At 48.9% G+C, this 25,111-nt stretch overlaps 5 protein-coding genes across 11 annotated transcripts in view; 1 reads left to right on the top strand and 4 right to left on the bottom strand.

Moving 5' to 3' along the window:
* Nucleotides 1–224: 224 nt before the first annotated feature.
* On the bottom strand, nt 225–3,276 carry LOC142888484 (uncharacterized). The gene is made up of 2 exons (XM_076026817.1): nt 3,032–3,276; nt 225–1,351 (listed from the first exon to the last, which is right to left on the bottom strand). Exons 1-2 carry the CDS (start codon nt 3,207–3,209, stop codon nt 285–287), a joined length of 1,245 nt encoding a protein of 414 aa, XP_075882932.1. The 5' UTR covers nt 3,210–3,276; the 3' UTR covers nt 225–284.
* A 982-nt stretch (nt 3,277–4,258) lies between these two features.
* Nucleotides 4,259–7,492, bottom strand: LOC142888482 (uncharacterized). Its single transcript, XM_076026813.1, has 2 exons — nt 7,174–7,492; nt 4,259–6,152 (listed from the first exon to the last, which is right to left on the bottom strand). The coding sequence occupies exons 1-2, from the start codon at nt 7,328–7,330 to the stop codon at nt 4,417–4,419; spliced, it is 1,893 nt and encodes a 630-aa protein (XP_075882928.1). The 5' UTR covers nt 7,331–7,492; the 3' UTR covers nt 4,259–4,416.
* A 152-nt stretch (nt 7,493–7,644) lies between these two features.
* On the top strand, nt 7,645–11,813 carry tsr2 (TSR2 ribosome maturation factor). The gene is made up of 5 exons (XM_076026826.1): nt 7,645–7,790; nt 8,624–8,714; nt 8,879–8,970; nt 11,218–11,379; nt 11,521–11,813. The coding sequence occupies exons 1-5, from the start codon at nt 7,713–7,715 to the stop codon at nt 11,629–11,631; spliced, it is 534 nt and encodes a 177-aa protein (XP_075882941.1). The 5' UTR covers nt 7,645–7,712; the 3' UTR covers nt 11,632–11,813.
* Nucleotides 11,814–14,478: 2,665 nt separating this feature from the next.
* srpk3 (SRSF protein kinase 3) lies at nt 14,479–23,105 on the bottom strand. 3 transcript variants are annotated; one of them, XM_076026782.1, is made up of 17 exons: nt 22,522–23,105; nt 21,903–22,008; nt 19,684–20,486; nt 19,134–19,242; nt 18,846–19,026; nt 18,690–18,777; nt 18,481–18,587; nt 17,807–17,972; nt 17,492–17,517; nt 17,160–17,252; nt 16,959–17,013; nt 16,652–16,870; nt 16,196–16,293; nt 15,925–16,032; nt 15,753–15,822; nt 15,563–15,655; nt 14,479–15,428 (listed from the first exon to the last, which is right to left on the bottom strand). In XM_076026782.1, the coding sequence occupies exons 1-17, from the start codon at nt 22,529–22,531 to the stop codon at nt 15,244–15,246; spliced, it is 2,517 nt and encodes an 838-aa protein (XP_075882897.1). In that variant the 5' UTR covers nt 22,532–23,105; the 3' UTR covers nt 14,479–15,243. The 3 variants fall into 3 exon arrangements, with proteins under 3 accessions (XP_075882897.1, XP_075882898.1, XP_075882899.1); XM_076026783.1 differs by having other exon boundaries at nt 18,939–19,026; nt 22,522–23,103; XM_076026784.1 differs by lacking the exons at nt 21,903–22,008; nt 22,522–23,105 and adding an exon at nt 21,019–21,075.
* Nucleotides 23,106–23,655: 550 nt separating this feature from the next.
* The window catches only part of plxnb3 (plexin B3), a 52,785-nt gene continuing 51,329 nt past the window's right edge, over nt 23,656–25,111 (bottom strand). For all 5 annotated transcript variants that reach the window (XM_076026774.1, XM_076026777.1, XM_076026778.1 and 2 more), the window contains one exon: nt 23,656–25,111. This exon is cut by the window's right edge and continues 2,109 nt beyond it. The gene's annotated coding sequence lies outside the window, so the exon portion shown is untranslated.

Below are 25,111 nucleotides of genomic sequence, written 5' to 3'. Positions count from 1 at the left end.
GTGGTTTTCTAACGCCAGAAACCGATACATTCGGAGCCCTTTCAAAGGGCACCTAATGATGCTTTTCCACTTTTCTGAGCTTTAATATTTTGAGTGGTGGCGTGCCATGGGAAATTTTTTTTTCAATGTAAAAAAAAAAAATGTACTGTGGCTCAGAAAAAAGGTTGAAAACACTGTTTTAAATTATCCATTTAAGATGTTTTTTGTTTGTTTTTTTACAATGTGTGTGAGGGTTTTATTTTTTTATTTAATTTTTTTTACATATTCAGCACAAATATGGCTTCTCACCTGTGTACTGCCTGATGTCTTGTTAAGGTCAACTTTCGTGCAAAACCCTTCCCGCATGTCTTGCAGACGTGTGGCCTCTCACCTGTGTGCGTTATCAAATGGGATCTCAAGTTGGACTTGTCAACAAAACGCTTGCCGCACGTTTTGCACACGTACGGCTTCTCAACTGTGTGAGTTGCCTCGTGTATTATCAGGTGGGAACTTTGGGCAAAACCCTTCCCGCAGGTTCGGCAGACGTGTGGCCTCTCGTGTGTGTGTATTGTCTCGTGCGTTATTAAGGTCGACCTTTGTACAAAACTCTTGTTGCATGTTTTGCAGACGTGTGGCCTCTCACCCGTGTGCACTGCCTGGTGCAATCTCAAGTATGTCTTCCGTATAAAACCCTTACCGCACGTTTCGCAGACATGCGGCCTCGCATCTGTGTGTATTGCCTCGTGGGCTAATAAGTTTCCCTTTTCTCCAAAGCCCTTCCCGCATGTCTCGCAGACGTACGGCCTCTCGCCTGTGTGACATCTCATGTGGATGATCAGGGCACTGTTGCACAAAAAGGTTTTCCCACAGGTGTGGCAAAGGTGTGGCCTCTCTGCTGTGTGACTCTTCATGTGACGCAACAGGGAGTCGTGACTGGGAAACGCCAGGCCACATGTTTTGCAGGCAAGCGGATTCTCGTCAACGTGGGTGAGAAGGTGCGTAAGCAAACCTGATTTATCGTCAAAATCTCGGTCACATTTGTCACACGCGAGAGAGGATGAGATGCTGTTGTCTAATGACACCACGGAGACGATAAGCGGAGCATTAACTCCAGTCTCTTCTAAAGATTCCTCAGGATGCCAGTCCACAGTTTGATCTTCACTCTTGTGACGTTCCTCTTTGACAGAAGTCCACTCGTGGTCAACAGGCTCCTGCTTGAGTCTGAGCTCACTGGTCGGCAGTTCTTCTGGTTCTTCTTTAATCTGTGTATGTTCACACGCCTCTTGCTTCAGACTGGACTTCCTCTCTTGGTCCACCGACGGTTGATCGTCCGCAATCATCTCGTCCTCACAGACACGCTGCTGTGGGAGCTCTGGAGTGACACAAAAGATCACGTTAGAGACCCTCAGCCAACATTTCGAACGATAATCTGCACAGTGATGCTGAATGACACGTCACTTTGTGACTACCCTACTACATGAAACTTAGGTAAATACTATTCATCCCACACTTCAATGTTGAAGTCGCAGCGAGTGTGATGCCTTTCAGTGCAGTCGGCAGCGTCGGAGTTATATTGTTTGAAGGTTTTCTGCCGCTGTCTGCACTAAACTGACAGCTACTTCCCTGTTTTTTTTTTAACTTCATGTCAGGAGTGATTTTGTTTCGTGATTTCAGTTGAATTTGTAAGGGCATACTTTTAATAAATATTGCTTGAGTTTGAGTGTGCACTTGTACGATATGCGTCAGTTTAGTCCAGACACAAGTGCGTAGCGATGCCTTGTAAGATTTGTGCAGAGTAACATGATACCTAAGAGAGGACACAGGAATGCACCCATTGTAAAACAGTGATCTTAGGTGACCTGCAGTACCAGGCTGAGAGAGGATCCAGCCTCACCCTACCGAGCATCCCTACCTCGGACCACCTCAGCCTGCATCTGGGAACAAAGGCAGCAGCAACATCCAATGAGGCTGGGGTGCGGAGACCAGAGAGCCAATCAGAGGAGGACGTAATCTGACCAGCAAGGACAACTGAATGTTCTCCATTAGGGCTGAACGATTATGGAAAATAACACCCCCCAATATTGCGATTTAATTTGCGATTAGTTAAAAGTTAAAAATCTTTCTCTCATGTATTTTTCCACAAACAAACAAAAAATCATATGTATTTGTATATGTATATCTATGTATAATAAACATATCTGATTTATTACACACAAAATGTTATTTTTTTTTTTAGACTAGGCTAATGTTAAAATAAAGGCAAAATGAAGCATGAATTAATATGAAAGACCCTTTATTTATCTACTTGTGTTTTTGTTTTGTTTTTTGCAAGACATTTATTTTAATAGGGCTGGGAATGATTTTGTTTAAGTCCACACAAAGCACCAAACAGCGACAGCTTCATTCAATCGACGTTAACATGCTAGCAACTTACGAGGCAGCGGTTCACTGCCAGCGAACACAACTCCGACTGTTGTGGTCCTTGCTGCTTCAGTAGTCGTTCGGCATTTTTTATTTTTTTATTTTTTTATTTTTTAAAAATCTCTCCCGACACCGTTTTCCTAAACTACGGCCACCATTTGGTGGCAACCAGGAAGACCTTTTCCTTACGTGTCGCTCCGTCCGTCCAGCTCGTCACAGCATCGACTCCTGTCTCACTACCTGCTTTGCTTTGCTTCGTGCAAGTCACGTGACTGGAACTCGCGTCAATCAAATCGCAATCTCTGCGGTTAGAAAATCTTGTTTTGTCCTATCGCGATATTATCGCAAATGCGATTTATCGTTCAGCCCTATTCTCTATCTAAAAAGACTGATCAGAGGACAAAGAGTAAGTCAGGCTTCAGGACCTGATGGCACTTGTTAATGTTAGGCTTGAACTCGACCCACAGCTCTGTATGCTTGTATTCTGAATTTGCATACGAAAGATCAAAGCAGCATTCTTCTCCCAAGACTCTTCATTAACCGAACACGCGGATCATCAGCACGGCGATAGAGAATAAGGCGATCCAACAGCCACAACACCGACCACTATGAACATATACACGTTATTTACCTAACCGGTGCAACTTCACTTTGGGGTTCCATGACACCTGATTCAAACGCTTCGTCGACGACTTCCTGGCGTGTTCCTGAAAAACTCCAAATGTTTCCTTGGCTTCCGATGTGAGCCCATTTCGGATGACAACATCCAAGCCCTCAAGCAAAGGCAACGTTGTATCACGATATTCCATGCTTGTGTACTTCTCGGTCTGCTTCTTGTTCTTCTTCGTCTTTTCGTTCTTCTTCTCTTTATTGGCGGTTGCCACATAACAGTTGAGTGCATTACTGCCATCTTCTGGCGAGTAGGGTCCTCAACTCAGTCACAAGCTGAGCTTTAACCACGGCCTTGTTCAGTTTAAGGTATTTTATCACCTCGACACGGTTAGACTTTTCAATGTTTCTTCTTGACTGACTGACTGACTGAACTTCTGCCATTTTCTATCCATTGTAGGTGGAGGTTGGTGATGGGCGGGATAGTGGGAGGAGGGGGGCGCGTCGCGCATGACGCTTGAGGGCCAAGGTAGGAAGTAGGGAGAAAAAGATATAGAGGCGAGGAAGAGAGAAAAGACAGAAAAAAGTGTTCATGTGTATCTAGTGCAGTATTATGTGAATGTGCATTAAAACCATTTTACATGTCTTCTTGTGTGTCTTGTGCGTTAAAATGTTTCTATGGGTATTTGGTGGTCTGTGTTGTATGCTCATTTATTCGGTCATAGGGGCATTTTGGAGGGTGGGAGAGTTTGTCAACTGGAAGATGTGCGACAGGGGAGTATTGGTAGTGAGTTGGGCTTCCTTGATTGTCTTCTTCTGGCATCTTGGCCAATGCAAGAATAGATGCTCCACGGGTTCCTGTAACCTACAGTAGTCACAGTTCCCCCTATCACGGTTCTGTATGATGTATGTGTGTGTAGTCTCATCCTAAATAATGAACGGGATTGGTGATTAATAGCAATATTAAAATACATAATGTCCTTACTGTATATTATTTGTAAATATATATATTAGCATTAAGACCTACAGAACCGGGCCAAAACCTGACAATGCATGAAAAATAGCCAAAAAGGAGGCAACAATTCCACTCTTTCAATAGCTTGATTTAAGATACAACTAATTGAAACAGTTTCTTAAATTCGACCAAACCACAAGGTGTCGTGGAGGTTTTACGACGTCGAGCGAAGTGAGTGAAGAAGACAAAATCTGAGTTGTGGCAGACGAAGGTTTAATCTTGCAAGAGGGACTACAGCAGGGGTCAAAACAGCGTCCATTCTGGAATGGAGATACAAGGGTACACAGAGTTTTTATATCACTGAATAAACAAGAGAATAGGAGTGTATACATACACGTTCCTTTCCCTCCCATCCAAAACCCTTTCCGCATGTTATGAAGACATGTGGCTTCTCACTTGTGTGTTGCCTGATGTACCACTAGGGACGTCTTCCATGCAAAACCCTTTCCGCAAGTTACGCAGACATGTGGCCTCTCACCTGTGTGTGTTGCCTGATGTCCCACTAGGGATGCCTTCCATGCAAAACCCTTTCCGCATGTTACGCAGACATGTGGCTTCTCACCTGTGTGTGTTGCCTGATGTACCACTAGGGACGTCTTCCATGCAAAACCCTTTCCACATACTTTGCAGACATGTGGCCACTCCTCTGTGTGCATTGCCTGATGTCCCTTTAGGGACGTCTTCCATGCAAAACAATTTCCGCATGTTATGCAGACATGTGGCCTCTCACCTGTGTGTGTTTTTTGATGACCTTTTAAGGTCGCTTTTGTTGAAAAGCCCTTTCCGCACGTTTTGCAGAGATGTGACCTCTCACCCTTGTGTGTAGCAACATGTGCTGTTAATCCCGACTTTCTTCCAAAACCCTTTCCACAAGTTTTGCAGACATGTGACCTCTCACCGCTGTGTGTAGCCATATGTGTTATTAACGTCTCACCTGTGTGTGTTGCCTGATGTCTAATCAAATGTGACTTGCGTCCAAAACCCTGACCGCATGTTTTGCACACATGTGGCCTCTCGTTTGTGTGTGTTGCCTGATGTCTTACTAAATGTGAGTTTTGTGAAAAAGCCACACCACATGTTGTGCAGACATATGGCCTCTCATCTGTGTGTATTGCCTGATGTTTTATGAAGTACCACTTATCTGCAAAACCCTTCCCGCATGTTTTGCAGACCAACGGCCTCTCACCTGTGTGTAATGTCAAATGCGCACTTAACTTCCTGCTGAGTGAAAAACATTCACCACAGAATTGGCACTCATGTGGCTTCTCACCTGTGTGTATTGTCAAATGCACACGTAATGTCCTCTTGCACACAAAACCTTTGCCGCATGTTTTGCAGGTATACGGCCTCTCACCTGTGTGTTGTCTCATGTGATGTACCAGAGGAGACCGGGTCAAAAAGGTTTTCCCACAGGTGTGGCAAAGGTGTGGCCTCTCTACTGTGTGGGTCTTTATGTGATGTAACAGGGAGTCGTGACTGGGAAACTCAATCTTACATGTTTTGCAGACGACCTGATTCTTGTCAATGTGGCTCAGAAGGTGCTTAAGCAAACTTGACCGATCTCCAAAATCTTTGCCACATTTGTCACATGTGGAAGAGGATGAGATGGTGTTTCTGACTCTGTTAGTTTGCCCTTCATGGTGTCTCCTTTTCAGATCTTTACTTGCTGAGTCTTTTTGTTTACCTCCTTTCAGATCTTTGCTTGCTGAGTCTTTTTGTTTACCTCTTTTCAGATCTTTGCTTGCTGAGTCTTTTTGTTTACCTCCTTTCAGATCTTGACTCTGGGAATCATCAGAGTTGACAGGAAGTCTCTGCAGTTGACAGGTGGATAATGACACCACAGAGACAATAACTGGAACATTTACTCCAGAATGTTCTAAAGATTCCTCAGGATGCCAGTCCACAATTTCATCTTCAGTCTTGTGACTTTCCTCTTTGACAGAAATCCACTCGGGGTCACCAGGCTCCTGCTTGAGTCTGAGCTCACTGGTAGGCAGTTCTTCTGGTTCTTCTTTAATCTGTGTATGTTCACACTCCTCTTGCTTCAGACTGGACTTCCTGTCTTCGTTCACCGATGGTTGGTCATCCACAAGCTTTTCTTTCTTACAGGCAAGCTGCTGTAGGAGCTCTGGAGTGACACAAAAGATCAAAGATCACGTTATGCTCAAGACCCTCATTCAACATTTCGAACGATAATCTGCACACAGTGATGCTGAATGACACGTCACTTTGTGACTACCCTATTCTCATCGGACCACTTTTGCACTGGATGGACAGAAAACGAAATATGCTTAAAGCAGCTCTAGGTAACTTTTCGACCATAAAAGTATGATTCCAAACTCAGTAAAGCGGTAGATAAACGATCAATAGGATCAATGGTGACTTTCAAGCGGGACGAACCACTTTACGGCAACGTCACACGTTTGTTTAGAGGCGGTTTTATATACTACTACTACAAATACATAAGATTGTAAAATGACGGAATGGAACCCAATAAGCAACCTCGATGAAAGACGAAATAATAAAAGTGTTGAACGTTTGCTACGACGTTATTGTCGTAGCAAACTCGTAGCAAGCTCAAGTTACCTCGAGCTGCTTTAAGACCCTCTGCAAATGTTTCGAACAATAATCTGCACACAGTGATGCTGAATCACACATCACACCTTTTTATAGTCACAAATAATCTTACGCATGATTTGTTTTGGAAATACTTAATGTCCAAACAAGTAATCAGATTAAAATTACAGCAACAACAACCCGCGATCTCGATTCAAACTTGCAGCACACTCAACCACAAGACTTTAATTCGGGAAACCAACTGCACAACTAGCGACAGGGTTCGGTGCATCACGACCTGCTCAGATTAGTTTGGAGAAGGTCAGGGGCAAAGCTGACCGTAGTGCTGCTCCGACCGCGTAGCTTGAAAGCACCCCTAAAGGCACCATTTAATCGTCGAATACGGGACAATTCTGTATTTTAAGGGACGGTTGTCAACTCGAGTGCTCCGACCGCATAGCTTGAAAGCACCCCTAAAGGCTGTCCCTTATTTTCATTCATTTCAAAGGTGGCAACCCCACTCAAAACGTTTACAGTACACTCCAAAATGTGGACAAAGAAAACGAACACAATGAAAACAAAGTTGGACATACCTAACCGGTGCAACTTTACTGTCGGATTCCAGGACACTTGATAAAAGCGCTCTATTCCATCTTCGTCAATGACTTCCTGAGAAAATCCAAATGTTTCCTCGGCTGTCGTTGCGACCCCATTACGAATAAAATTTCCAAATACCTTAGACAAAAACATCGCTGTTTCCCAGTGTTTAAGTGTTGTTTTGTTCTCGTCTCCTCTTCCTGGTTTTTCTTCTTCTCCTTCTGTTTAATGGCGGTTGCCAAACAACTGTCGAGTGCATCACTGCCACCTTGTGGACCGGATTATGAGGAAGGACCGTTTACAAAATTAAATTAAAATTATTTTTTGATAATTCCCGTGCCATGCAAAATCTAAAATATAGTCCGGCCTGTACCCAACATCTACTGAATTCTACCTTAATAAGTTGCTCATATCCAAATCCTCGAAACTGCAAGCGGACCGACCGCTCGGCGCTGTTCCCGCTGCCTTCAATCGACGCCTCCGCGCTCTGTCTGGATCGGTGCTCGACTCTTTCTGTCTGCCCTGTGAGTCCATCATGGCGGCCTCTGCGTCTTCACGTGAGCTCTTCACCGAGGGAGTGAGAGCGGTGCTGAGCACCTGGCCAGTCCTGCAGGTAAACACCGCGACCGCCGGCTCAGCAGGCGGACGGACGGACGGACGGAACTGCGACTGACCCGCTCACTGACCGCGACAACCGGCCAAAGCTAGACGGCTAATATGCTAAGGCTCAAGCTCTAACCCGGCGACAGGCGGCTCTGAGCAACCCAGTTGACTGCCAAGTGGGGACACAACTTGAGCTGTCTGTCAGACTCTCGAAAAAATAATGATAATGTCGTGTTGTTTTTGCGAGGACACAGTGGTGTCCTGGCCGGAAGCTGCTTGGTGGGTTTAACGGACATCCGATGGCTTCCCTCGTTTCGAAAGAAAGACGTAGGATAATGAAAAGTAACTTTGGGTTGTGTTCAACACCGACGTGCTCGACGACACATACTATAAATGCACGCGACAAGAAACCAACGTGTTTAAATCGGTTTAAATGAGAAGCTGGTAAAAAACAACAACAACACTCAGCACGGCTTTGCTTTTTGCCAGCAGTGTTATCCAGAATTGACGGTCTTCCTCTGTTCGCGGTGGTCAAGTCAGCTATGTCGGTGTCATTACAGCTGTCCACTTTGCAAACGTAACGGGAGTAGAAGGGTTAAGTTAGGGCTTGCGTTCTTGAAAACGTCTTCAAGAGCTCAAGAACAAGTCCAGTTGCCCTAACTTAACCCTTCTACTTTAAGATGACCTGGATGACTGAGAACCTTCACAGACAACATAACAGGAGAAACCTATGACTCCGATCATGCACGGCTGTCAGTTTTCAGAATCGTGTGCCAGCTGGTTTCTGTGATGGTAGCTTGTTGTCCCACAGGTCAAAGGTCACACATTTTTTTCTCCCCCCAGATCGCAGTCGATAATGGCTTCGGTGGCGTTTATGGGCAGCAGAAAGCCGATTGGTTGGTGGACGTTGTGCAGCAGTATTTCCACGACAATGGTAAGTCACCATGGTTGCACACAGTTGGTCTGAGCTGCTTGTACTTGAATGAATTTTCCACACAGTATATATCAAGTACTTGCTCTGTGTGTGTGTGTGTGTGTGTGTGTGTGTGTGTGTGTGTGTGTGTGTGTGTGTGTGTGTGTGTGTGTGTGCAAAATCAGCTGACCTGCAGCAGTATGAGGTGGAGGACTTTATCGCTCAGCTGATGGATCAAGAGTTCAACACAGTGGTGGATGATGAGAGTTTACCTCAGGTACAGTAATTGTTGCAAATTCCCAAGGGTTAGAGCTCCAGAGAACTGTGTCTTTATGTTATGTTTTTCATCGGGCACCTTAGCAGGCAGCTAAGGGGTCCTTCAGTGATTTAAAAGGGCCCTTGCAGCTGCGCTGGCTCTCTCTCTCAGTTTGTGTCATGTCTGTTGGAAGTGTGCTACCTCAACTAACAGTAAAGACCTTGAAGCTGCTAAATTGTGTCCTGTCTCGCTCTCTGACCGGACTGGCTGTGTGGATGAAGTGCTCCAGTGGTTCATTGTTAACTTCAGTCCTCATTCTTCACAATATTGGTCATTCGAGCCGGATTACCTCACCCACATCAGCGGATGGACAACAAAGGAGTTGGAAATGAAGCAACACGACGGCTACGGCGGCTGCCGGCCCACCTCCAGGGCTACCAGGTCAGCCTTCCTCAGTCCCTCATGCCTCATACTGCTCCTCCTCATCAAGATGACAAACTAGGTGCCAGTGCGCAGCTGCAGTCACTCAGCTTGCAGACCTCGTCAGCAACCCCAGATGGCCAGCTTCTACCTGCACTCGGGCACCCATCAGCTTATCTCTCAGCAGTTGATAAGGTGATGGACCAAGGGTGGGCCCAGCTCGGAGCTGCTCGTTGAGTGAGAGGCCGTTGTAGACGAATGAACAGTCCCAAACGAGGCGTGGCTTGCCATTATGATGAACAAGCTGATGGGGTATAAACCGTGACTCTTTGGAGGCCTTTACCTCCTTGTCACTGAGCTTGGCAACATAACCTGCACTGATGAGCTTCTGGATCTCAGCCTTGTATTGTTCGGCTTGAACTGGATCCAAGCCACGAAGTGACGAGGCTCCTCATAAAAGCCACAGATGCCAGACTGCTCCATCCGGGCCCTGGTAGGGTCTTCGCCGAGCTCAGGAGGCAGTATTGGATCCTGCGGGGAAGACGGGCCATTAAAAAGGCGAGGGACGCCCTCATTCCCCATGATGGCAGACCTACCACCAGCTCGGCTGTGACAACTGAAGCCCCCATTCTACTCCACAGGAGTGGACTGCTTCGGGCCCTATGGGATCAAAGTTGGACGGTGCACTGAGAAGAGATGGGGAGTGATTTTCAAGTGCTTCACAACCTGCTGTGTCCACCTAGACCTGTTGGCCGGCCTTGATACAGAAACCTTCCTCCTGGCACTGAAAAGGTTCATCGCCCGAAGAGGAACTCCTGCCGAGATGCTCTCGGACCAAGGGACTAATTTCCGAGGGGCTGACAGAGAGCTTAAAACAGCATTCACAGCCATGGTTCCAGAGTTGCAGGAAAGGTTGGCCAAGAACCAAATACAGTTTCAGTTCAACCCTCCGGCAGCTCCTCACTTCGGTGGTGCTTGGGAGCGTGAAATGCAATCAGTCAAGAAAGCTCTCCAGGTTGTCATCGGCACACAGTCCCTCCACGAAGACATCCTCCTCACACTCCTGATCGTAGTCGAGGGCATTCTCAACGCAAAGCCCTTAGGCTATGTTTCATCCGACATAGCTGACCCGGATCCAGTGACTCCCAACATGCTGTTGATGGGGCGGCGGGATGCCTCGCTGCCACAAGTGACCTATGCCCCTGACACCCTCAGCAGAAGACGCTGGCGTCACTGCCAGATGATGGCTGACCACTTCTGGGCACAGTGGCCAATTGGAAAGGTCGTCAAGGTGATCAAGGGTGCAGACGGGCACATCCACTCGGCTGAGATTCGTGTTGGAGAAAAGACCTACCTGCGGCCGGTGGCACGTCTGATCCAGTTGCCGGCCATCCCAGATGACAGCGCAATCAGTTCGGAGACTCCTGCAGCACCTTCGGGAATTCAGTAATCGCTACATAATAGCTAGGCTATTCTGGGGGCGGCTGTTGCAAATTCCCAAGGGTTAGAGCTCCAGAGAACTGTGTCTTTTTGTTATGTTTTTCATCGGGCACCTTAGCAGGCAGCTAAGGGGTCCTTCAGTGATTTAAAAGGGCCCTTGCAGCTGCGCTGGCTCTCTCTCAGTTTGTGTCATGTCTGTTGGAAGTGTGCTACCTCAACTAACAGTAAAGACCTTGAAGCTGCTAAATTGTGTCCTGTCTCGCTCTCTGACCGGAGTGGCTGTGTGGATGAAGTGCTCCAGCGGTTCATTGTTAACTTCAGTCCTCATTCTTCACAATAGTAATATACACACACCCAACGGTGATGTGCGTGCATGTCACGCTCCTCTGTCTGGCTGTCTGCATGCAGGTGTCCGTCAGTCTCATGCAGCTTTTCGGCCAGTGGCGGCAGGGGGCACTGCAGCAGATCAAAAACACCATCAACACACTGGCAAAGGCAACCGGTCAGAGGGCAAAGGTCACAGCCCCGCCCCCGGAATCTTCTGACGACGACGGTGACGACGAGACACAGGTATGCCTGCGCCGGGCCCAACGTGCCGAGTTCTGACGGGGTTGCCGAGTTGGGGCTGACCTGTTCACGTAAAAAGAGACTCGTACTGATGATTCTATTCCATGTGAATAACGGCGTGAATTTTACTGACTGTGTTCGAAGGCGATGGAGTGCGAATCATCCAGCCCGTCAGTCAGCAGTACGGCTCCTCCCCCTGCCCCGCCCTCTCAGGACGAAGCGGACGGATGGACGGTAGTCCGTAAGAAGAAGTGAGGAGGACCGGGAAAACCCAAACTGTTGAACTGTTACGAACGTTTGAACCCACAGATGGCGCCGCTCCAGGAGCAAACTCCATGCTTCTTCATTATTATTTTTCTTTGAACTATGGCTGGTTTTTCCAGCAGCAGTGGATGGACTCACTTCTGGCTGTTTTTATATTAAATATTACAAAAGTGTGTCCCAAATGGCTCTTCATGTCAACCTCCTCCTCCTCCTTTAAAAAAAAAAAAAAAAAAAAAAAAAAAAGTCACACTCTTCATCATTCTTTATCCTGAAGTTTTTTTTAAAATGTAAAACAAAGGAAGAAATCAATAAGTCATAACATTTAATTTCATTTCCAGACAGTTGTAAATGTGAAAGCAGCAGCTAAAGCTCTGACCTGCTTTCTCAGTATTTACTGAAGCAAAGGAACATTCTTAAATAGTCATTTGCAAAGAAACGGTCGATCCACACACCTGAAGACCCCGAAACACGAAAGGTCGAAACATCAAATCAGTCTGAGTATGGGTGACTTATTCTGAAAGAGTTCCGAAAATGATGGGTAAAGGTTTTTTTTATTTTATTAAGTCACGGGGTTTAGAATGTCATGTGGATTTGTAGACTGCCCCTCTACAAATCCACTGGACTACGGCACTAGCTTGCTCCACAATCTAGTCCACAAGGTGGCGGTAATGCGCTCATCAGTGGTTTGGCAACTGTCATTAAAGAGAAGGAGAAGAAGAAAGAAAATGAGGAGATGGAGAATAAAGCAAGGTGACACACACCAGCGAGAGGCCACATGTGTGCAACACATGCGGGAAGGGTTTTGCACTAAAGAGATACTTAAGACAGCACAAGGCAACACACACCAGCGAGAGGCCACGTGTGTGAAACCTGCAATCAGGTCTTTACACTAAAGACATACTTAATAAGACATAAGGCAACACACGCAAGTGAGAGGCCATATGTGTGCAACACATGTGACAAGGGTTTTCTACAAATGTCACGCTTAAGAAAACATCAGCGAACACACAGGTGAGAGGGCACCTGTCTGCAAAACATGCGGGAAGGGTTGTGCACTGAAGTCGCTCTGAAAAAGATGCAAGGCAACACACGAGTGAGAGGCCACGCTTGTGCCAAATATGTGACAAAAGGTTTTTGTAGTAGTAAAAACATCTTAAGATGATGAGTTAAGACAATGGCAAATTAAAGTAAATTAAATTACGTTTGATCTACACACACACACACACACATATGTGTGTGTGTATACACACACAAATTTGTTCAACCACCTCAAATGTCACCACAGAGTTGATTTTGACGAAGCTGTGAAGACTCACTGAATCACTCTGTATCAAAATGTATATCAAGAGTGTTCAGCGATCATTTGTGTGGCTTCACTGTTTGGATGACTGACTTCCTTCCAAGTCATTTCAAATTCAGATTTCAGATTAAACTTTATTGTGATAGGAGGAAATTTGTCTGGGACTTTCGCCCCCCGCCCCATAGGCCACAGTACATCACAACAATAAAAACATATAAAATCCATACATCTCATTGTTACAACACGGTAAAAACAATCCAACAACACAGTAAAAGAGACAATTTGTAACTTTGTGCCAGGACACCCGTCAGAGTATGTCACTAGTTTCTAGAGAAATTGCACATGAACTTAAAGTGACTTGCGCATTAGCATTCTGTAGACTAACTGAAAAACAAACAAACCAAAAAAAAAAAGAAATCATAAGTGGGCGGTTCAAAGCAATCAATACAAATTGATAGCTACAATTGTTTATTGAGGAGAGTCTGCAACGATTTGTCCTGCATTTGCAGGCTCTGTTTCTCTTCCCTGATGGTAAGAGTTCATATTCTTAGTGCAGAACATGAAGGCAGCAGTCAAACACTCTCCAGTTAAATGCACAAGTTCTCATCCCACTGCAACGCTCATTAGTTACCGTGGCAGAAGTTAAAACATCCCCTGGGAATTACCGAACCGTTTCAAAGGTTGCGCTTTAGTTCTCAATTTCTTTAGTTGTGACCTCGGCTCCTGGGACCCCTGGTGGCCACGGTGGGCATCCCTTGTTTCATTTCCAAGGTGGCAACTCCACTCAAGACGTTTACAGTACACTCCAAAAGGTGAGCAAAGAATACGGACACTATGAAAATAAAGCCGTGGCTTACCTAACCGGTGCAGCTTTACTTTCGGGTTTGAGTCTTGTTCTTTTGTCCGTCTCGTCTTCCTCGTCTTTCCCTTCTTCTCCTGTTTAACGGCGGTTGCCAAACAACTGTCGAGTGCACTACCGCCACCTTGATTGTGGAGCAGGACAGTTTACAAAACCACATTAAAATTATTTTTGATAATTCCCACGCCATGCAAAAACCTAAATATAGTCCGACCTGTACCCAGCATCTCCTGAACTGAACTCTACCTCACTACGTTTCTCCACTCCAAGTTACCTCATTTCGCCGAAGTGCTGTTCTGATGGTTTGTCTGTGGATGTTCCACCATTTCCTGCATCCACAGTCGGTATTTACAGTTCTCCCCAGCACATTTCTTTCTCTATAATCCCATCCTTGACATTAGGTCTTCTTTTGGGCTCCTACATACACGACAGCCATTTCTCAAACTTTCTTTTGAATAATATTCGGTGTTGACCCTCTCACTCTCTCCATCCCGTTTTTCTTCTTCTCTTATTCACTTGTTGCAATTTCACATTCAGTGTTGTTATAAATTTAAAGTGGAGGCTAATTTTGAACTAATCTCACCCACGTGAATATGAAAAAAAAAAAAATAATGGTGTGAACTGTTTTTTCCCCCCAGTGATCAGCTTCTCCCCTGAACAGAGGAGAGGTCTACGGAAGAAATGTACAAATGTTTCATTGTTTAATTACTTCATTTTCTTTTTTTTTTTTACAGAAAGAGGACAAAGACCCAAACATAAACACATATAAATAAAACCTGTGTGTGTGGGGGGAGTGGGGGGACAGTGGAAAATGGGCGGGGTCAGGCCGGGTCTGACGTTGAAGGCACTATTTATCCAATCGAATAAAGAAACAGAAGGGGGCAACGGTAACGGTGGTGGTGGTGGAGGAGGCCAGCTGACTGCACGGGTCAGCGGTGGCTCGGCTACAGGTTCGTCCATCGCCAGGAGCAGCAGGGTGTCAAACGTCAACAACAACGAAATCTCTCAAAGCCAGGAAGCAGAATTAAAGAAACACACGGAACAAAGTCCGGCCTCCGGTCACCACAGGGATGCCGGGCGGGCGAATGCTCGCGCAGGAAGTGGTCGGATCACGGACAGGAAGTACATCATTTCCCTCTGTCGGTCCAATCCGTCGCTTGTTTTGAGTTTCTCTGCGGGGAAACTGGGCTGCGGCGGCCGTCGTTTATTCTCACGGGTTGCGCCCGGTACAGTAGAGGACAAGCGCGCCACCGTTCCAGGAAATAGTCCCGGCCGACGGGTTTTTCTTTCAGCAGCACGTGTTTGTGTGTGTGTCAGCCAGACTGTCTTTTCGGCCCTGGGGCCGGGACTATTTCCTGGAGCAGCAGAGACCCGTCGTCAGTGGAGGTGATGTGCAAAGGCACAGGAGACCGGCTGAGGCCGCGTGGCCCCCTCACCGGGGTCTCTACGTGTGCAGCCAGGCGTGCCGCAGGCACTGCGCCGCCGTGGCCCGCCGGTCCGGCTGCAGCTCCAGCATGGTCAGCAGGAAGTCGCTGAACTGAGCCGCCTGGTCCAGCGGCCACTCGTACTTCTCCAGCAGCACCTCGAACAGGCCCCACGGCTTCAGGTTGGAGATGTGACGCAGCTCGCCTGAAGGGGGCGTGAGCAGGCGGACCGGGACAGTTAAAACTAGCAGACCTCAGAGCACGGAACTCGGATTTGGAAAAACAAAACTACACCTCCCAGGGTGCATTTGACCGATAGCCAGCCAGTCACGATCTCACCTTTCCTGTTGAAGTATTCCCTGGAGTACCTGCCAGACAGAGCGAAGGGCAGAGGCACGGGACCCAGCAGCTCCATGATGTGAGCGATGTGATCTGAAACACACACACACACACACAAACACAGTCAGTTGGAGGGGGTGGGGGGGGCACGCTACAGTGTGACTGACAAGCTGACGGCGCTGGGACTGACCCTCGTCCCGGGTGTAGTCTTCTCCTGAGTGCGGTTCAAACAGATAATCTCCAGTTGCCAGCTCGAACGCCTGGAACCGCAACCGACCATCAGCACGTGATTAATGTCTGCGCGTCCGTCGTGTGCGTTCGTACCGTTTTGTGTGCGCGCGCGTGTGTTTGTGTGTGCGTACCATGCAAGCGGTGCTCCAGATGTCGGCCGCAGTTCCGTACTCGGCTCCGATCAGAACCTCCAGGGCCCGGTACTGCCTGGTCTGTATGTCCTCGGTGAAGTGCTTGTGCTGTGGGGTGGAGAGGCACAGAGGGAGCGGCGTGATTGGCTGGATCGTCCCCCAGCCTCCAGGTAGAGTGCACGGTGTCCGGGGGGAAGTGTGTGTGTGTGTGTGTGTGTGTGTGTGTGTGTGTGTGTGTGTGTGTGTGTGGGGGGGGGGGGGCGTGACTCACCACCCAGCAGGCGTTTCCCAGGTCAGCGATCTTCACTCTCAGCTTGTCGGCGTTCTGGGGATCCAGGGGACTGAGGACGAAGTCCGAGGCGCTGAACCCTGACACACACACACACACACACACACACACACACACACACACACACACACACACACACACACACACACACACACACACACACACACACACACACACACACACAAATGCACATTAAAGTCTCTACATGGCAACACTAGGACCCTACTGAACACACACACAAACACTATGCATTTACACACACATACATATAGACAGACACACACAGACAAAAACGTACACACACACACACACACAAATGGACACACACACACATCGCTGATGTGGATTCTTAGTTTACCAGTTATGTGTGTGTGTGATACTATGTGTGTGTGTCTCTCTCTCTCTCTCTCTCTCTCTCCCTCTCCCTCTCCCTCTCACCGTCTCGCCCACTGGAGCAGCCCGACTGCGTCGACAGTGCCGACTCGGACGTGGCGGACATGACGGAGCTGGAGAAACTCGACAGGCCGGAGGCGGGGCTGGAGAAGCGTGCGGGGGCGTGGCCGTTGCACCTGTCCTCGGCCCAGGAGCAGGCGGAGCCCGGGCTCACCTTGCTGCTGGCCGCCGTGCAGCACGGGTTGCCGTTGACGACGGCCGAGGCTGAGGGAGAGGAGGCGCTGCGGGTCACAGACGGGTCGTGGTGTGCGTGCGTGTGAGTGCGAGTGTGTTTCTGAGATTGTGCACTTACAGTGACTGTCTGTCTCGTCTCCTTGTGGGGATGTACCGTCCCCCTCCTCCTCCATCTTCTACACGCACACACACACATGCAATGGACACATTTATTAGAAAGGGGAAAATAATTAGTGCTACTTCCTGTTCTAATTTTTCTTTTCTTCCCCGTCAGACAGACAGGAAGTGGAACTGGATCATCACTGCTGGTAGCTTCTACCTGTATGTCAACCAGTCTCTCCTCCAGAAGTTGCTGTTGACGCTTTGCCTTCCTCTTTATCTTCTTCTTTTTGTTCTTGGACAGTTTACCAGCCTGCGCACACACATACACACACACACACACACACACACACACACACACACACACACATACACGCATTAACACACCGACAGAAAGAAGTGAGACACAACGCACAGGACCCTACTGCGCGCACGCACGCACACGCACACAGTGAAGCTAACAAGGTGTGTTAGTTTACAGGGTTCCATCCAGTGGAAACAGTCTAACAGCAGCAACCAGTGAGAGCACAGCAGGCGTCACACCTGGCTTACCTGCAGGTCCCTGGGAGCCATGCTAACTAGAGATGGAGAGAAACATGGAAACAGAGAGAGAAAGAGAGAGAGAGAAAGGAAGAGGGAGGGAGGGAGGGCGAGAGAAAGAGAGAGAGACGGAAAGAACACATCAGAAACAGGAAACCGAGGTGAAAGACAGGTCAGAGGGGTCAGAGAGGGATACGGACGGACAGACAGACAGGTAGAGGACAGACAGGAAGTATGTCTGGTCCCAGCGGAGGAGAAACCACATCTCTCAGTGGGACTGCCGTCTGGGTCCAGACAACCCGAGCGGCTCCGCCTGCACCACCCTACCTGAGGAGCCGGAAGGGGGCGGCGCTCCAGCTCTCTGCCAGACGGTGGCCTCGGCCGCCAGCCTCCTGATGTAGACCTCGTCCACGTCCAGCAGGATGTTCTCCGGCTTGATGTCGGTGTGGATGATCTTGCACTTGGTGTGGAGGTAGTCGAGACCCTGCAGGACCTGCAGAGGCACAGCGAGTTACTGCACCGAGTCGCTGAACAAGAGTCACTGAACAGAGTCACTGAACATGAGTCACTGAACATGAGTCACTAAACTGAGTCTCTGCAATAAGTTAGTGAACAGAGTCGCTGAATAAGACTCACTGAACAGAGTCATTGTACAGAGTTACAAAACCGAGTCGCTGAACAGAGCTGCTGAACTGAGTCACTGAACAAGAGTCACTGACCAGAGTTACTGAATAAGACTCACTGCACTGAGTTATTGAAAAGGGTCAACACACAGTTACTGAACAAGAGTCACTGAACAGTCATTGCAAAGAGTCATGTCAGAGTCGCAGGACTGAACGACTGGTGGAGTTCCAGGCTGCGGAGCAAGTCACTTCTCCAAGAGGGGTCTCCAGTCGTGTGTGTGTGTGTGTGTGTGTGTGTGTGTGTGTGTGTGAGAGAGAGAGAGAGAGAGAGAGGAGAGAGAGAGAGAAAGAGAGAGAGAGAGAGAGAGAGCGTATTACCTGTCTGATAATACTCTTCACACACACCAGAGGGAGTCCCATGTAGTTTGACTTGATGATCCACTTTAACAACTGATGACCCAAAACCTCCAGAACCATGCAGACGTCTGGGAGAAGGTTGAGGAAAATTGAGGCAGGCAGACGGACAGACAGACAGACAACTGACTGACGGACAGACGGACAGACAGAGCAATACTGAAAAAGGATACGGACTCCATTGATTCCAGAGATCTTGAAGTCGTCGATTAGCTGGACGATTGTTTCTCTGAAGGGGTCAGAAGGGTCACTGTCTCTCACCTACACACACACACACACACACACACACACACACACACACACACACACACACACACACACACACACACACACACACACACACACACACACACACACACACACACACGGAGGTTAGACTGCAGTGCTGGCAGTCTCAAGCCGCTGCTCAGGACGACACTCACACATCGGAGCAGTTTGATCTCGTCCACGGCCGTCTCGGTGTAATGAGGAGCGCTCTTCACCACCTTCAGAGCCACGAAGCGCTTCTTCCTGCACACGGACACCAGGTCAGTGTGTGATCAGAAGCAAAGCTCTGTGTGTGTGTGTGTGTGTGTGTGTGTGTGTGTGTGTGTGTGTGTGTGTGCGCGCGCTCGTACTGCAGGTCCCAGCAGAGCCACACTGTAGAAAAGTGTCCCCATCCCAGCTTGCGGACCACGTGGTATCTCCCATTGAAGAGGTCGCCGATCTTCACCGGGTAGTATCCACCTGGAAGCAATGAGTGGCCCCGTTATAATGCGTGTTGGCTAGCTAGCAGTCAGGCTAGTTGTCTGGCTAGCACGGGGGTGGGCAAACTTTTTGACTGGTGGGGCCACAATGGGTTCTAAAATGTGACAGAAGGGCCGGGGCAGGAGCAGATGGATGGAGTGTTTTGGTGACCCACCTCATAGGAGGAAACTATATATCATTTGTTATAGAGAAAATCTGCGATTTAAAGTTAATTGAAAATGAACAAAAGCAAAGTTACCACAAAATGTTGTCTTTGAAGCCATCATGACTTACTCACTATTAATAGAATTTATTCAAGTTTGGCGTTAAAAATCTTAACGGTCCGCACGTGGCCCCCGGGCCATAGTTTGCCCATACCCGGGCGAGCTAAGGCGACAACAAGCCACTAAAAACTTTCGACTGCCAGTGGACGAAACTCACCTTTGCAGTAGTCGGACGGGTCCTCCTGCTCCTCGTCGTCGGAGCCGAGCAGCTGCGCGGGCGGCGGGCTCAACTCGGGGGGCGGGGGTGGGCTGAGGTTCGGGGGGGGCGTGGCCAGCCGGGAGGGGGCAGACGACGTGTCGGGGGGCGCCGGCGTGTCCAGGGCACAGGCAGGGGAGTAGAGGTGCGAGGTGAAGGTGACCGAGTTGAGCAGGAAGGGCTCCGGGTGGGCGGGGCTTAGCGCAGGGCTGGGGAGGGCTCTGGCCGGAGGCTGTGTGTGGGGGGGCGCCGGCTCAGCGCCATCGTGGGTAACGACGCGCGGCTCGAGGGGGTCCGCACGCTCGCCGGGGAAACTCGGAGGTTTGTGAGTTCTGAGAGCCGGGCGAGGGGAGTCCTGGCTGGCGGTGGGCGGGGAGTGGGCGGGGCTGTGTGTGGGGTGTCTGGGCGCGGCAGCGGGTAATTGGCTCAAACTCTGCGGCGCAACCGGAGGCGTCAGGTTCAAAGAGGGCAGCGCTGGGGTGAGGCTGGGCAGGGGGCTGCTGCCTGCGGGGGGCGCCAGTGCGTCCAGACGGAGGTCTATGGAGGTCTGAGGGGGACGCCGCGGGGTGGGCGGAGCCTCGGCTCTGACCTTCGTGAGGTTGCTGGGGGGCGGCGTGACCTCGGCGTGGGAGTATTGGAGCTTGGGCGCTGTGGCGCGGCCATTGCGTTCCCGAGGAGGTGCGGGTGCACTTCCTGTACGGGCGGCGCCCTCTGGCAGCTGGGGGCCGCTGTTGCCGTTCAGCGTCTGGTAGCCGTCGTCGGGCCTGCAAACACACAGAGACGGGCGTTAAATTTTTCTCTTCGATTACTTGTAAAAATATTCCGTCCCCGCCTCCATCCAAACGGAACTCGCCATTTTCACTTGAAGTGAACTGGTGTGTGACCCCCTGCGTCACGTCCGCTGACGTGTAAATGCGGAAAAAGTGTTTCCATTACACTTTTGCAATAAACCTCGACATCAAAATGTCTGAAAAACCAACTCATGAGAGCGTAAAACCTTTTAGTGATATCTGAGAGACTTTTTTTGAAGTTTAGGTGTTTCTTATTGCCAGATTTAGGTTTTGTGCAATTCTAGGGGTAATGGAAATGCAGATAGTGACATTAGTACAGTTTAAATTTTCTCACCCCTTTGTGTGATGTCACCACCGTGTCACCCTGGTGTGACTCAGAGTCTCCAGCAAACTAAACCCTCATCAAAAAAATGACACACACACACACACACACACACACACACACACACACACACACACACACACACACACACACACACACACACACACACACACACACACACACCTGCTACATGACATCTCTGGGACATTGTTCAGGTGTGTGTGAGCTGCACTAAAATAGACTGGGAGATAGTGAGAGAGAGAAGTGTGTGTGTGTGTGTGTGTGTGTGTGTGTGTGTGTGTGTGTGTGTATGCTGGGCTCCTGAATCAGACTCTGGTTCTATTCTCGGCGCTGGCTCTCACTTGGCTGAACACATTTGGCTAGCTGGACACCAGCTAGCTCAGCATCACCACTGGAAACAGATGGCGTGCTAGCCTAGCTTAGCATTAAGGCGACCAGCGGGTCAGCCTGGTTCACAGTTGTATGCATGTGTGTGTGTGTGTGTGTGTATATGTATATATATATGTATATATATCCACACATGCTTGCTGGAACATGACCCGCCCAGGAGACAGCCAATCACGTTTCCTAAGCTAATAGCCAATCGTGAAGCACTGTAACTTCACCTCTCCACTGACACGTGCCTGTACCCACACACACACACACACACACACACACACACACACACACACACACACACACACACACTCTGGTTCTGATCCAGTTAAAGTCCGATTCAGACTCAAAATGTAAACAAAACACAGCAGATTCGTCATCACGTTGCAATCCGTCAGCACGCACACACACACACACACACACACACACACACACACTGGTTCTGATCCAGTTAAAGTCCGATTCAGACTCAAAATGTAAACAAAACACAGCAGATTCGTCATCACGTTGCAATCCGTCAGCTCACTCACTCACTCTCTCTCTCTCACACACACACACACACACACACACACACACACACACACACACACACACACACACACACACACACACACAGAGAGTTATATTTAGCCTGTGACACTTCAGTCGCAGCACGCCGCGTGTCTCCTCACCGTGTCTCATCTGCTCGCACTTTGCGGTGTTTCTTGCCTCTGCGCCGGTTCTTCTTGCTGTTGCTGCTGCTGCTGACAGCGGCACTTCCGGTTCCTGCACCGACTGCTGTTGACGGGACAAACACACAAACAGTCAGAGCAGTCACGTCCAACAACAGCATCAGACACAAACAGCAACAGCAGCAGGTTGAACAGCTTCTGTTGTTGTGTTGTGGTGTTTGACACAAACACACAATGCATTGCGTCCACGTTCTTACGGGGGGGTGGGGGGGGGGGGCGTGTCGTGTCACTCCTAATGACAACAGAACCAGTGTCCGGCCGCACTTGGTTAACGGCGGAACCGACGGACAAAAACCATCGACCCGGGGCAGCTGGACGACTTCCGGTCGAGCAGCCGCCAGGTTTCAGGGGGCAAAGGTCGCAGAGCGTCGGAGCGTGCCGTCTTTGGGCCCGGACGGAACCAGTCACAGCCTGGTACCACTAGCCTGCAGCGGCTAGGCGAGCATGCTAGTGGAGCTCCATGAAGTCCAGGCACACTGGACCGGTCTAGACCGGACCGAACCGACAACACCGGCAAAACAGAACAGGACAAAAACGAGCGGGCTCACGGGCACGTTACCTATTAGCATCCTGACTTCCGGTCCTCGAACCGAACCCGGTCGCAGCGGTTCGCACGGCTCTGCTGGCTGGACTCTGGGGAGGCTGGTTCCTTGGTCCTCAATTAAGCCGAAGCGAAACTCGGCCCAAACTTCGTGACAGATAGAGCCCGGAGACGGTGCGTGCGTGGGTCTGGTTCGGCTCGTTCGGGAAACGGACCCGGGTCACCGTGGGGCAGCGTTGGGGCAGCGTGGCGCCCCTGAGCCGCTAGCCTAACCGGCTAGCGCCGTTAGGTAACAGCTGCCAACTAACGGAGTGGACGAGGCTGCAGCAGCTGCGGGTCGCCGGGGTTCCGCTTCGCTTCAGGCCCGCCTCGCTTCTGGGCCGACTCGGTACCAGGTCGGCAGCCGGGTTCAGCTGCTTGTTCTGGGTCTGTTTATCTTTCCTGTCTTGGTCCTGTCGTTCTCGATCCCAACAGCTGCAGTCTGACACCGGACACCGGGGCTCGGGCATGCGCAGTGACCGCGGGCTGCTCTGACGCGAAGTCCAAACTGGAACCAGTGGCGGATGCGAGATGTTTATACCACCGGGGGGGTGTTCCAAGACCCCCGCCCGCCCCTAAGCCTCCACGAGTGATACAGAGTTCCTCTGCTGTGTCTGAAAAGTAATTCAAATCTTAATAATAATGAGTTCATCGGTTCATTGGTTGATTGAGTTTTAAATAAATCAGTTATAAAGCAACTTCTTTTTTTTCTTTTGTTTTTTTTAATTTATTTTATTTTACTGACTGTTTCTGCGGTAGGGTGTGGGTGTGGTGATAACCTGTTTGTGTTTGAAAGTGCGCTTTAATTGACTGCAGCACTTAAGGGAAGTGCTGTTTTTTAAAAATATTTATTTTACTTTACTTTTCATTTTTGTCAAGCACCTTGGGTTGCATTTTATGTATGAAAGGTGCTTTGCAAATAAACTTTGACTTGATTTAGAAAGGAAATAAATAAGCTTAAGCTTAATAAGCAATGTGCTTGGATATGATTTAAAGTTCTGTTGAAACAAACAGAGGTTGTTTTTTACGTTCATTCGCGTATTGTTTAGTAGATGAACGCAAGACTCCACCTGCTGCTCCAACCAATAGAAGTAAGAGTTCAAACAGACAGAAAACTGTTAAAATTATAACTTTATTTTTACATGATAAAAACTGTGCTTGGCCCCCTGCCTCTGAACAATAAAAACACATTTCCATAGCAGAGCGACTCGTCTTCATCATCATCGTCATCAGCATTCTTCAGACAGGTATTTACAGGCACATTTACACGCTGTCAGCAAACTGTACACAGTTGGAGCTGCGATTCTTCGGGTCCTTATTCTGTACAAACCCTTTAACGCTTTTTATTCCCTTGTAGAAAAAAAAAAAAGTTTCAGTAACAAACAGAGCTCAACCAATCAGAGCTGATTGTGTCCTGGAGGATTAGAAAACTGTATAAAGATCAGGGTGTCAAAGGTCAAAGATGCATCCCCTCCATTTACATACACACGATCTGTAATCCAGCTCCGCCTCTCGCCTCTCTCTCTCCCCCCCCCCACCCCCCTCTGCTTCAGGAGGAGCAACAAGTCATCGTTGTCATCATCATCATCATCATCATCACATGCATGCAGAAGTCTAATCTGATCAGAGAACTACAACTACGGGTCGAAACACAGGCTCGAAAAAACACACAAGGCCGAAAAAACACAGAAGAGACGATTCCATTGAAACGGCACTAATCATCATCAGAAGAAGCAAAAGACCGAGAAGGAAAAAAAGTACAGAAGCGGCGATCAAACAACTCATTTCGTGTCATTTTGTTTTGCGTCAGTTCGACGGCGGCCGCAGGCAGCGGCGGCAGCAGCAATCTGTTGCATTATTGCCAGTGAGGCTTTGCCTCAGAGAACAGGGGCCGAGAGGTCAAAGGGTCCCAGAAGTCAAACAGTCTCAGAGGTATCCCGTCAGCGCGTCTCCTTCCAGCCATGACAGGGAGAAAGTTTTTCTTTCAGAGGAAACAGGAAGTGACTTGTTTTTTTTTTGGGGGGGGGGCAAGACCAGGAAGTATCGTGTCCACCCATCACACAGTCCAGGACCGTTCCAGAGGTCGCCCCTCGCCCCCTCCACCCTGCTGGGAGAGAGAGACCGCCAGCCTTCCAGGGACAGTGGGAGGCATCGATTCATGGGAGCGTCATAGAGAGTAGGGAGAGAAACCCGGGGTATCTACCAGGTGGGTCCACCACTCCACAAAATGTACCTCGGGTTGGACAGCGCATGCAGATTAATTTAAGAGCAGTAAACTGAGCTTCTGCTGCAAACAGTTGAAAACAGACAAAACCGCAACAACGGGCAGATAGTTGTTTTTTTGGACCCTGTATTCTCAAAGGTTCATGACTGGGTATTTTCCTCCTGCTGGCACTTCTGTGCAAAATCAGAAAGAAAAAAAAAAGTAACACTGAAGATTTGGCTTCTAGAGCAAAAAACTCTCCCAGTCAAACAATTAATTCACAATTCAGACTGTATGTGATGCCCGTTAAACAAATCTTGTAGAAAACAGATTTCTTTTAATTTGACTTGCTGGAGGAGTGAACAT

The sequence above is a fragment of the Nelusetta ayraudi genome, unplaced genomic scaffold (assembly GCF_046127955.1).
Source record: "Nelusetta ayraudi isolate G7.1 ecotype Tasmania unplaced genomic scaffold, CSIRO-AGI_Nayr_v1 ptg000019l, whole genome shotgun sequence".
Classification (NCBI taxonomy): domain Eukaryota; kingdom Metazoa; phylum Chordata; class Actinopteri; order Tetraodontiformes; family Monacanthidae; genus Nelusetta; species Nelusetta ayraudi.
Note: the sequence above shows the minus strand (reverse complement) of the source record. Positions and strands in the feature narration are given on the sequence as shown.

What these genes read in the sequence shown, in the direction of transcription:
- LOC142888484 (XM_076026817.1), bottom strand. Translation starts at nt 3,209, where the DNA reads ATGGAATATCGTGATACAACGTTGCCTTTGCTTGAGGGCTTGGATGTT. An exon ending in AGTGAAGTTGCACCGGTTAG is followed by an intron (nt 1,352 to 3,031) that starts GTAAATAACGTG and finishes GTGTCACTCCAG; the next exon opens with AGCTCCCACAGCAGCGTGTC.
- LOC142888482 (XM_076026813.1), bottom strand. Translation starts at nt 7,330, where the DNA reads ATGTTTTTGTCTAAGGTATTTGGAAATTTTATTCGTAATGGGGTCGCA. An exon ending in AGTAAAGTTGCACCGGTTAG is followed by an intron (nt 6,153 to 7,173) that starts GTATGTCCAACT and finishes GTGTCACTCCAG; the next exon opens with AGCTCCTACAGCAGCTTGCC.
- tsr2 (XM_076026826.1), top strand. Translation starts at nt 7,713, where the DNA reads ATGGCGGCCTCTGCGTCTTCACGTGAGCTCTTCACCGAGGGAGTGAGA. An exon ending in ATGATGAGAGTTTACCTCAG is followed by an intron (nt 8,971 to 11,217) that starts GTACAGTAATTG and finishes GTCTGCATGCAG; the next exon opens with GTGTCCGTCAGTCTCATGCA. An exon ending in ACGGTGACGACGAGACACAG is followed by an intron (nt 11,380 to 11,520) that starts GTATGCCTGCGC and finishes CTGTGTTCGAAG; the next exon opens with GCGATGGAGTGCGAATCATC.
- srpk3 (XM_076026782.1), bottom strand. An exon ending in TGGCTCCCAGGGACCTGCAG is followed by an intron (nt 17,253 to 17,491) that starts GTAAGCCAGGTG and finishes GTGTGTGCGCAG; the next exon opens with GCTGGTAAACTGTCCAAGAA. An exon ending in AGACTACACCCGGGACGAGG is followed by an intron (nt 15,656 to 15,752) that starts GTCAGTCCCAGC and finishes TGTGTGTTTCAG; the next exon opens with ATCACATCGCTCACATCATG.